Raw genomic sequence first — 12,740 nt, 5'->3', positions numbered from 1 at the left:
CACTATGAATCTAGATAGGTGCCTTGGGGGGTCTAGTTTCCAAAATGGGGTCACTTGTGGGGGAGCTCCAATGTTTGGACACACAGGGACTCTCCAAATGCAACATGATATCCGCTAACAAAATGTCGGCTCAAATTGTTAGCAGATATCATGTTGCATTTGGAGAGTCCCTGTGTTCCCAAACATTGGAGCTCCCCCACAAGTGACCCCATTTTGGAAACTAGACCCCCCAAGGCACCTATCTAGATTCATAGTGAGCACTTGGAACCCCAGGTGCTTCACAAATTGATTCATAAAAATGAAAAAGTGTTTTTTTTTTCACTTTTTCATTTTTACGAATCAATTTGTGAAGCACCTGGGGGTTCCAAGTGCTCACTATGCATCTAGATAGGTGCCTTGGGGGGTCTAGTTTCCAAAATGGGGTCACTTGTGGGGGAGCTCCAATGTTTGGGCACACAGGGGCTCTCCAAACGCAACATGGCGTCCGCTAACAATTTGAGCCGATTTTCCATTTAATTCGTTAGCGGACACCATGTCGCATTTGGAGAGCCCGTGATGTGCCTAAACAGTGGAGCTCCCCCACAAGTGTCCCCATTTTGGAAACTATACCCCTCAAGGATTTTATTAAGGTGTATAGTGAACATTTTGAACCCAGAGGCACGGCACAGAATTTGTTTACATTAGGTCATCATATTGAATAAGTTGTCATTAGTCTTGAGCGCAAGTGCTCGCTACTTGAGTTTGCATCGGGTACTCAGGTATGCACCATGTACAGCGTGTGCTCGAGTGACATGCTCGAGTCCCTGCTCCGCATGTTTCACGGTTATTAGACACCCAAAAAAAAACATGCGGGGATCGCTCGTGCATGGCAGGCAATCCCCGCAAAGTTTTTTTGGCCGCGAAGCATATGGGGCAGAGACTCGAGCATGTCACTCAAATACCCATGTACCCATGATACTCAATGCATACCAGAGCACCTGATGCAAACTCAAGTAGCGAGCACTTGCGCTCAACACTAGTCGCCATATCGTCATCTTTTTTTCTTACTTTTGAAAAAAATCCCAACCCCAGCCCTAACCCTAGCACAACCCTAACCATAGCACAACCCTAGCTCTAGCACAACCCTAGCCCCAGCACAACCCTAGCCCCAGCACAACCCTAGCCCCAGCACAACCCTAGCCCCAAACCCAGCCCTAACCCTAGCCCAATCCTAACCCAAGAGTTTATTTTTGACACCGTTCCTTGTGCGGTATAAGTGATTAGACGACTTTATTCTTCAGGTCGGTGTGATTACAGCAATGCCAGAATCATATGGGGTTTTTATGACTGACAGCTGTCACACACTAAAAGACGCATTTTTTGTAAAATCTAGTTTTTGCATCGCCATATTTTGAGAGCTATAATTTTTCCAGATTTTGGCAGACAGTCATGTGATGGCTCGTTTTTTGCGGGATGACTTGACGTTGTTATTGGTGCCATTTTCAGGCACGTGACATTTTTTGATCGCTTTCTGTTCCGATTTTTGGGAGGCAGAATAAACAAAAACCAACAATTCAGGAATTGTTTTTTTTTTTTTTTTTTATTCTATTCCACGTGTGGTAAAATTGATAAGGTAGCTTTATTCTTCGGGTCAGTACGTTTACAGCGGTACCACATTTGTATCATTTTTCTATGTTTTGGCGCTTATACACAATAAAAGCTATTTTATAGAAAAAAATATTTTTTAGCATCGCTTTATTCTGAGAGCTATAACTTTTTTATTTTTCGTCTGATGGAGCTGTATGGCAGCTTGTTTTTTGCGGGACGAGATGACGTTTTCAGTGGTACCATTTTTATTTATATGCGTCTTTTTGATCGCGTGTTATTCCACTTTTTGTTTGGCGGTATGGTGATAAAGCATTGTTTTTTGCTTCGTTTTTTTTTTTTTTTCCGTGTTCACTGAAGGGGTTAACTAGTGGGACAGTTTTATAGGTCAGGTTGTTCCGGATGCGGCGATACCAAATATGTGTACTTTTATTGTTTTTTTTGTTTTTTTTTATAATAATATTTATTGATGGGTACATTATATTTTTATTTTTGGTGGATTATTTTTTTTATTTATTTTTTTATATTTTTGCAATTTTTTTTTTTTTTTTTCCACTTTCAGACAGTTTATACACTTTATTACTTTGTCCCACTCTGGGACTTTCACTTTTTTTTCTCTGATCGCCTGCATGGCACAGGAATGCAGCACCATCCCTATGCCATGCAGGCTATCAGCGGTGCACAGTGTGAAGATTGTTTGGAGATGCACTGCGCATGATCCAAACAATCTTCCTGCTGTCTAGTGACCCGGATGTTGTCATGACGACATCGGGTCGTCATGGCAACACCCGGGAAGCCTTTGCAGACTTCGCTGGAAGCCGGAAGAGGAGGTGAGTATCGGCGATCACCTCCCCTTGCCCCCTTAATGCCTTGATCGACTTCGATCGCAGCATCGCAGGGGTTAATGTGCTGGGAGCGGTGCAGGACCGCTCCCTGCACATAGTACCGGGTGTCAGCTGTGACAATCAGCTGATACCCGGCGGCGATCGCGCCCGCACAGCCTGTGTGCGCGCGCGATCGCGATGACGTACTAATACGGGTCTGGCTCTTAGGTCCCAGGGCACAGACGCGTATTAGTACGTCAGATGTTATTAAGGGGTTAAGATGATGCCCAGCATGACCACAGTCGAGACAGAGTCCAAGATCACACCGAAATTTCCTCTTCACGGTCCGAGAGCTGACTGCTCCAACATCCAGTTGCTCCAACCTCCATTGGTTCCGTCTCAGCTAAGAAACAGACTCGGGAAGAATGTCTGAAACCCCATCGCTCATACAGACATGATTATACCCACCCACTGGGACTCATCCCCAGAAGATCGGGGTCATAGTGTAAAAAAAAAAAAGTTACAGCTCTTCCTGAATACCCTAAACTGATCTCTCGCCCCGAAAATCTGTCAGGAAGTGCCTCAACTGGTTCAGAGGTGGTCAACTGAGCATGAGTGGGTCCAGAAGACAATACAACTTTTGATAGCGGAGAGCTTAGGGAAGAATCAAGTGTACTAAACTGAACCTGAGACTGTAATGATTCTAGCCTCTGGTGATCCCTGCCCAGATCCTGAACCATCTGGGTCAGATTAGTCACCTGGTTACAGAGTGTACGAACTAGGTCCACTGGTGAGGAAAAAAAAAATATATGGCCAGATTCTAGTCACTACTCATGGACAGACTATGAGGCAGAGAAATCAGATGTTCCAGGGTCAGTACCAAGAGAGGAAGTAGAATACCAAGGGAAAAGATAAAAGCATAAGTCAGGTCATAGTCTGGGGTCAAAATACCAGGAGATAGCGAATCAAAGCAAAAGGACAAGACAAAGGGATAGTTAGAACATGGTCCAAGGGTCAGGCAGCGGAAGATCTGAACTCAGAACAACAGAATCAGGCAACCACTCATTAGGAAGCACAAACTATGTCTGGTAGGGATCAGAGAAAAACAGCTCAGTTAAATAGCTTGGGCAATCTTTAGAACAGAGAACACCTGGAGAAAATCCTGCACCTCTCAGACTCAGATTGGACAGCCAAGCTGTCAATCAAAGCACCGACAGCTCAGCACACCCATTACATGATTGGACAGCCGAGCTGTCAATCAAAACACTGACAACTCAGCATGACCCAGTTTCCATAAGACAGCAAAACAATCACTCACTGAGCTGATTAATAGTAACAGAGATTATACAAAATACTAGTTGTAGTCATTTAGATATGGGGTGTATTCATTTTTGCATCCAGAAATTTGAGTAAAACTGATGATTTTGTAATTTTGAAATTATATTATTAAAATACTTTCATGTTATGGGTTAAAAATAATTCTATTTAACGCATTCTTGTCAACATTTTAGAAATTGTTCTTATGTTCAGTGAGATATTGAATAAAAACTTACTTTTCAAAGAGGGTTTACTCATTTATACTGAACACTGCATATACAGTATATTAGAGATGAGAGGACCGACTGGCGGAGGATCAAGTTCAAGTCGAATTTTCTGAAATTTGCATTTTGACGTGAATTCAAACATTTTGAGTTTCGTTTCGCGGTTAACAAAAAAATTTGCCTGAAACCATTTCTCACACTGATGAAGCATTGAGAGTGGGCTAACATTATTTTGTGTTGCAGCACAGGCCTCCCAGCGCTGAGTCACTCCTCACTTGTCGTGACGTCAGCGCAGGGTCACGTGATGCCTGTGAGCGGCCACCGATAGCGCCGCTCACAGGCATTATCAGCAACAGAAGGTATTTACAAGAAGTCTTAGGGGCCCCGGGGGAATACATGGGGGGGAATATAAAGTAATGGACAACCCCTTTAAGGTCAGTGGGGTTCTTTGTCTGTTTCTCCTATAGAGTGTAAGCTCTTATGGTCAGTGGGGTTCTCTCTCTCCTGTAAAGTTTAAGTTCTTATGATCAGTGAGATCCTTCCTCTCTCTTTTATAGAGTGTAAGCTCTTATGGTCAACAGGGTTCTTTCTCTGCTGTAGAATATAAGCTATTATGGTCACTGGAGCCCTCTATTTCTTTCTTGCTTGTAAAGTGTAAGCTCTTATCGTTAGCTTGGTTCTCGTTCTCTTCTCCTTCAACGGTATTTTCCGAGCAATTCTAAGCATTCCAGTATTAACATCCGTGGAAAATTATTCACCGCAAATCTATTTTTTGGGGAAAGTTTGGCAAAGTGAGCGAAACCGAATTTCAAAAGATCCACTCATCTCTAATATATATATATATATATATATATATATATATACATACAAACACACTTGTGGAGGGGATCAGACAATAAGAAAAGGGTGGGAACATGGCACAGGCAGGAATAAAGATTGTTCAACCTATATCGAAGGAAATAAAAAAGATGTTGGTAAAAAAAAACTATTCATATTATTCAAAATTAGGCAGATAACCATTGAATAAAAACATGTACTTTATTATAAATTAAGAATACTGAGCTCATGATGCCATATAAAAGGGGGGAATGATACCTTTTATATGGTATCATATGTTCTGTATTCTTAATTTATAATAAAGTACATGCTTTTATTCAATGGTTATCTATCTAATTTTTAATAAAAAGTATACGTTCTAGGAATAAAGATTGTTCCCTGTACTGTTTGCATACTGCCGTGGATGTGAGTCTTTGGACTCCCTCTCAGCTGATGTGGTGATGCTGGCAGGAAGCTGAGAGGGACATTCCAGTAATATGGGTGATACACAGCATAAACTGTAAGTAATTGTGACAAAGTCACTGGTAGTGTGTTGGAAGGGAGATATGTGTCACTGAGGCTATTCGCCTCAGTGATGTGAAAACATGGAAATTTCTCCTGCATATTAAATGCAGAGAGGGTTAATGGCTCAGGTTTACAAGGGAATGTTTTTAGTGGATGACGAAGTGCAGGGTGGGACGTCATCCACTCTATCCCCAATCCAGGGAGAGCTCTGGGCTTTAAATAGCCAGCCCTGACACTCAGGTGTGTTCAGTACCTGGGGAAACCTGCTCCAGAGTGGAACTAGCATGTGCTGTGCTGAACCAGTGTGTGCCTAATCGTGAGTGGCCAGACCTTGGCCGAGATACAGACTGTGCTGTAAGTTTTGTATTTTGTTTTGTCTCTTTAGCCGAATGGGCTGTGTTTTTTCTTTATGGACTCCAGGGTAGTTTATGCCTGCTGAATAAACTAACCCAAAATTTAAAGAGACAGTATCCTGTGTTTACCTCTGCATACAGCCGAGCTTGTTGCTTTACCACATAATGTTAAGCATCTTCCAGTCACTTCATTGAGGGGCTGCAGAAATAGGTAGTCCCCTTTGTGCACTGGGCCTTGAGCAAGTGCTAAGTTTGTCCCCACTAATGCTGGCCCTGCATCCGAGTACAAAGTTTGATTATTTATATCATCCAATAAATCAACTGGAAGACATTGTTCTAGAAAAATATCACATGTGTATGTAAAAGATTAAGTGCTTTGTGGGCAGTGGAGGTGGACAATACCAAACACTTGCTTAAATACTGTACACTGATGGTGTCGTTGTCAATGGTAAAATCACCCTAGTGATAAAACCCTATGCTTGATCTTTACTAATATTCTTGCCAAGGAGGCAAGCATTAAGGAGGCCAATTGTGACCTGCATTTGATACTGTGGCGTTTACACCACCAGTTCCTGGTTGCAGTAATGCCTCTCAAAACATTGTGAGGCATGAAAGATAAGTGCTTCTGCACATGGCAGCACAAAGTAGACACTCCATTTCTGCAAGAAGTAATGGCAGTTGAGTATCTTATTGCAAGGAATAGCACACACCATTATTTCTGAAAAGGTGGTGGACTCCACTAACTGAAATGGCATTGAATGGATCACAAAAAACTTAACCAGGTGGGAGTTGAGTTGGCACTGAAGCCAAATGATTGGGAATGTTCATCTGTTTTCCCAATACACAATCAGTTATGGATATCCGGCAGGTGTCTTTTAAAAAACTAAGCAAGCTATTTTTTTCTTAGAGTATATGAGTGTTTAAATGCATCAAGAGTAGGCATTTTCTAAAGAATATGAAATCCAGTTATTAGACCTGTGCAGCAGCATAGCATTTTAAACAGATAGCAACTAAATCAGATAATAAAGTATGTTACAAAATCTCTTCATTTTTCATTTGGCATTCAATTATGCAAAAAACAAAAGTTCTGTTATTCTTTAATTGTTGTCTAATATTAAATTGTTCACGCATCGGGTACTAAAGGCACTTTAATTTAATCTAATGCAGGCTTTTCATTCAGTAATCTAGAAACTAATAATCAAAAATGTTAGAAAATAAGCAAAAAAAAGTAAAAAAAATTATGAATACCTGTTCATTTGCAGAAGGTGAATATTGTGTCCTTTTCTTGCGCTTGTTAGTTGGTCTTAAGTTCGATACTAAATGTGATATTCCTCTGGGTTGTGCCTTAAAACTGTCTTCATCTTGACTAATGCTACTCTCGGCAGATGACATGACAAAGACTTGGTTCTAAAGTTGAAAGTGGTGTTTTCTACATCTGCAGAGCAAAATAATAATTCATATTTGCAGTAATGAGGATCTCAAAATGACACATTACCGGAATAATAAAGCACAAGTGGTTGAAAAGCCAGAGTGTCAAATCAAAAATTTTCAAATGCTTTTGCTTTTCACAAAAACAACAACAGAACAAAAAACAAATTGTCTAAACGTTACAAAATACATTTTGTAGATATTTTTAATGAATATGCTTTTGCTTATATCATTTTTAATTTACATTTAGCTTATGTGCAGCATGTATACTGTCACGGCTGAAAATCTTGCCACTTTTTAAATTGTTCCAGAAAATGAAGTATTTCTTCCAGAAACGTATTGCAATTACACATCATTCGTTTGTGTGTATTGGAATAACACAAAAAAAACTGAGAAAAAAAGGCAAATTGGACATCATTTCACACAAAACCCCAAAAATTAGCCAGACAAAATTGTTGGCACCTTTCCAAAATTGTGGGTAAACAACTTTGTTCAAATAAGTGATTCTCGTTCAAATTCACCTGTGACAAGTAACAGGTGTGGCCAATATGAAAATCACACCTGAAACCAGATAAAAAGGGGATAAGTTGACTCAATCTTTGCATTGTGTGTCTGTGTCACAATAAGCATGGAGAACAGAAAGAGAAGAGAACTGTCTGAGGACTTGAGGACCCAAACTGTTTAAAAATATCAACAATCTCAAGGTTACAAGTTCCTCTCCAGGGATCTTGATGTTCCTTTATCCACGGTGCACAACATAATTAAGAAGTTTACAACCCATGGCACTGTAGCTAATCTCCCTGGATGTGGATGGCAGAGAAAAAATTTATAAAAGGTTGCAAAGTAGAATAATCTAGATGGTGGATAAGCAGCCCCAATCAAGTTCCAAAGAAATGCAAACTGTCCTGCCGACTCAGGGTGTGTCAGTGCAAACTATCTGTCGACATTTGAATGAAATAAAACGTTATGGCAGGAAACCCAGGAGGACCCCACTGCTGACACAGACATAAAAAAGCTAGACTACAGTTTGCAAAATGTACGTGAGTAAGCCAAAATCCCTTTGGGAAAGGATCTTGTGCACATGTGAGACCAAGAAGGAGCTTTTTGGTAAAGCACATCATTCTACTGTTTACCGAAACGAAATGAGACATATAAAGAAAAGAATACAGTACTTGCAGTCAAATATGGTGGAGGTTCAAAGATATTTTGGGGTTGTTTTGGTACCTCTGGCACTGGGTGCCTTGACTGTATGCCAAGCATCATGAAATTCCAACGGATTTTGGGTCGCAGTGTAGTGACCAGTGTCAGAAAACTGGGTTTGCATCTTAGGTTCATCAGGACAATGACCCCAAACATGCTTCAAGAAGCACCGAGATATGGATGGAAACAAAGCGATGTGGAGAGTTATGTAGTAGCCAGCAAAGGGCCCGGATCTAAATCCCATTGAATACCTGTGTAGAGATCTTAAAATTGCTGTTGGGAAAAGGCACCCTTCAAATATGAGAGACCTGGATGTCATGCCCGCAGATGGCGGACGTGGTTCGTGGATACACTGTGCCACAGGGCCGGCCCTGCCGAGGAAGGGGCATAGCTCAGCGGCTACCTGGTTTTCACTGGAGCTCCTGATGGTGGAGACAGGCTGGGCTGTAGGTAGCCACCATGTAATACTCCTAGGCAGTCCCCGGTACTGCAGCTTTCAGGTTCGCTGAAACAGACATGGACTCAGGCTCTGTTCAGACTACTCCTCAGCAGGACAGATACTGACATGGAGTCAGAGACAGGGCTAGATTCAGAGACTGGTTGTAGCAGTTCAGACACTAGTGGCACACGGACCAGGGGACAAGGTTCAGGCACTGGCCACAAACAGACCAGTCACCAGGTTCATGAACTGGCCACACACAGACCAGGGACAACATTCAGGCACCGGGTGCATAAGGACCGGGGGTGCACATTCAGGCACCTGTCGCACAAGGACTTGGGAATCAGGTTCAGGCACAGGCCACACAAGGACCGGGGGAGCAGGTTCAGGCCCTGGCAGCAACAGGACCAGGGATTTGGGTTCAGGGCACTGGCCACGCAAGGACCCGGGGACCTAACAACTAACTATTAGGAGAAACTATACACTAATGAATACTGCTACTTAGGTGACTCCCTATAGGGTAGGGAGCCTTATATACAAGATGTCTCCCAGTAATTGGCTGATAGCCATCTTGCAGGTGTACTCAGATACTAAATGCTTCCAAGTCATTGGCTGGGGGCATTCAACTATGTGTGCGCGCTGCCCTTTTAAGCGCAGGGGAGGGCGCGCCATCAGGATTAAGAAGCACGAAGGAAGCAGGGAACACTCCAGGAACAACTTTGCGTGGCTGGGGTGGTGAGTATGCCAGCATCTCTGCATGGAGGGGGAAGGGGAACCACGCAGGGTAGCCGGCAATAGCCTTACAGTACCCCCATTTAAGCACCCTCTTCTTCAAGCCTGCGAGGACTCTCAGCAGAAAAAGTCTAGGCCGACATGGACTCCCACGACTTTTCTTCAGCACCACAACTTCTCCTGTCCGCTAGAAGAAAAGTGATATCTCTCACTATTTTCACGACTAGGATGCTTCTCTCCTTCAAGCCACCCTCAGCATAGGATGAAGCGGGTGTAGTACCAGGAAACTGGCATTGGGAAGTCTCTCTCCATTCGTTGAAATCAGCTACCACCCCAGAGGATTCAAGGACCAACTGGAGTTCCTCCGCCTGGTTGGTGGATTGCAGAAACTTGGAAGATGCCACCACCTTGACGTTCTCTTCATCAGACCACCTAAAAAGTGAAGGAACCTCCTCTGGGTCCATCTTCAGCCTTGTGTCCAAGACGACAAGTCCACGAGGCGGGGAGGTTCCTGGGGGCAGATCATTTGAACAATCGTCAGGACTGTGTGGGGACATCACCTTCAGTTCCTTTCCTTTGAAGACGCCTGAACACAGCGAGTCGGCAAACTAGCAGATCTGGCAGAGAAGATGGGGACACTAATGACTGACCTAGAAGTGTGGGGACCAGAGACCTCTTATGACTTGACTGTCTTACACGGGGTCTCCATACTAGAATGGGCACTTGAGTTGTCAGCTCTGTGCGAGCTATGGGAGAACCAGACAGCATATGGAAGGCGATCTTCTCAGTATACACTGCTTCAATCTGGAGCTCTATTTGCTTGGAAATTACTTTACTGTCTTTTGGTAGGGATCGTCCTTCACCTGAAAACACCCTCAGTGGATTCTGAAGCTGTCAAATGGGAATCTGACATCAACTCTTCATGGCTTGCAGCACGAACTTTCCGGCCTAACCGAAGCCTACACTTGTCACGGATAAAATCACTGTCACCGGTGGAGAGGGAATACTCCAGCCAAAAACAGCCTCTCCTACTGGCCCAAGTCTTTGGAGTTTTTTACACTTCTCAGGACAAAGACCGTCAGGATGTTCCACACAATCGCAGTGATAACACAATCCCTCCTCATGACTGTGTTCCGGCTTCTAATTAACCAGCCAAACACAGTCAAACTTAATGGATTCTGCATGTGTAGCTGCCTCAATGAGTTGGAGAATGGGTGGTCTTTGGGAGGACAGGGCCAGACGTTTCCTCACACACGTCACCTGTCTTCCTGTCTGGTCTGCTCTGGAAAGATGGGAAGGGAAGATGTCACACAAGATTCTGGATTTAGCTCATCAAAGACCTTTCGGAAGGCCACCAGGAAGGCCTGCAGGTCCGAAGTAATAGGAGCCCCTTTTTCCCATAGGGGGTCGAGCCATGCTAGGGCATCTCCTTCTAGGTAGGACATTAGGAATTTCACCTTGACCCGATAGGAAGAAAACTGATGGCCCAAAACTTCATAGTGCCGCATGCACTGCTCTAGGAACCCACGGCACTGCTTTGTTCAGACACTGGCCGCACACGGACCAGGAGACGAGTCAGACACCAGACGCACAAGGACCAGTGGGGCACGTTCAATCACCAGACACACAAGGACCGGGGAAGCAGGTCCAGGCACCGGCTGCACAAGGACCAGGGGACCTAAAAAATCACTAGTAGAAGAAACTACACACTAATGAATATTGTTGTTTTGGCGACTCCCTATAGGGGAGGGAGACTTATATACAAGATTCAATCCAGGTATCGGCTGGGAGCCATCTTTCAGGTGTACTGAGATACTAAATGCCTCCCAGCCACTGACTGGGGGCATTTAACTATGTGTGCGCACTGCACCTTTAAGAGCAGGGGAGCGCGATCGCACTAGGCACATCTTTGGGATTCAGAAGCAGGAAGAAAGCAGGGAACACGCCAGAGACCACTTTGCACTGCTGGGGCAGTGAATATGCCAGCGTCCTTTCATGGAGGGGGAAGGGGAACCATGCAGGGGCACCAGCAATAGCGTTACACTGGAGCAGTTTGCAAAAGAAGAGTGGTCCAAAATTCCAGTTCAGAGTTGTAAGAAGCTTGTTGATGGTAATAGGAAGCGATTGATTGCAGTTATTTATTCCAAAGCGTGTGCAACCAAATATTAAGTTGAGGGTGCCAACAATTTTGTCCGGCCCATTTTTGTTTTTTTTTGTGAAATTATGTCCAATTTGCCTTTTTTTCCCCTTTCTCTTTTTTTGTGCTGTTCCAATACACACAAAGGAAATAAACATGTGTATAACAGAACATGTGTAACTGCAATAATTTTCTGGGATAAATACTTTATTTTTTGGAACAATTTCAAGGTTGCCAACACTTTCGTCCATGACTGTAAGCCCTCACTAGAGATAAGTGAACCTTTCAAGGTTCAGTTACGATGGGCGAACTTCCCGGCGTTCGCTGAACAGTTCACGGAACATATCCGAACCCCAATGAATTCAATGGGAGGCAAAACCACACAAACACATAGACACCACCTTCAGGGGGGCCTAAAAGCTGCCAAAAGAGTTCAAATTAAGGGCAGACACCAGGAAAAGTTGCATCAATTGACCAACAGTCCAAATTTTATAATTGCACAGCAGCAGTCAGCCATGGGCCATTCATGAGGTATCAGGGTCTGGGCCAGCAATTTAAGTTCAAATTAAGATGAGGTGGGTAGGGGACTGGTATAGGCCTGCTGTGCTGGGAGCCCTGATACCTCATGCAACAGCTCAAACTGCTTTTCTGCTCAGCCACACTTTCAGGTGGCACAAATATCAGTTTTGGAGACTACTATTGCTAGAAAAATGTAAGGATAGTAACACAAGTAGTTGACTGAAAGTAAGTGCAGGCCTGCCGGTCTGGGAGCCCTACTGCTGCAGGCAACACACATGAAGGAGACCCAACTTGGAGTGCAAACATTTCCAAAAATTAGGGGCAAACATCACTAAAGTGGCATTAATTTCCCTAGAGTAGAAATAGTATAATGGGGCTCTGACACCCCTTCACTACAGGCAACCCAGCAGATGGAGCCCCAACTTGTAGTCTCCACATTTCAAAAAAATTGAAGCAGACACCACTAAAGTGGCATCAATTTCTCCAGAGTAGAGATAGTATAATGGGGCTCTAACACCTCTTCCACTACATGCAACCCAGCAGATGGAGCCCCAACTTGGAGTCTCCACATTTCAAAAAATTAGTAGTAACATCAGCAGCAGTAGCAACAGCGGGCACAGAAGCCACGACAAAGGTGTCACA

At 43.7% G+C, this 12,740-nt stretch overlaps 1 protein-coding gene across 1 annotated transcript in view; it reads right to left on the bottom strand.

Moving 5' to 3' along the window:
* TRPM2 (transient receptor potential cation channel subfamily M member 2) overlaps positions 1–12,740 on the bottom strand; it is a 1,046,990-nt gene that overhangs the window by 1,018,690 nt on the left and 15,560 nt on the right. The window contains exon 3 of the mRNA XM_073646321.1: positions 6,892–7,078. Coding sequence (XP_073502422.1) covers positions 6,892–7,035 — 144 coding nt within the window. The 5' untranslated portion in view covers positions 7,036–7,078. The remainder of the gene's footprint in view (positions 1–6,891; positions 7,079–12,740) is intronic.

This window comes from Phyllobates terribilis, unplaced genomic scaffold (genome assembly GCF_046119375.1).
Source record: "Phyllobates terribilis strain yellow unplaced genomic scaffold, ASM4611937v1 Scaffold_9__5_contigs__length_417890890, whole genome shotgun sequence".
Lineage (NCBI taxonomy): Eukaryota > Metazoa > Chordata > Amphibia > Anura > Dendrobatidae > Phyllobates > Phyllobates terribilis.
The sequence above is the reverse complement of the archived record's forward strand: the minus strand, read 5'-3'. Positions and strand labels throughout refer to the sequence as shown.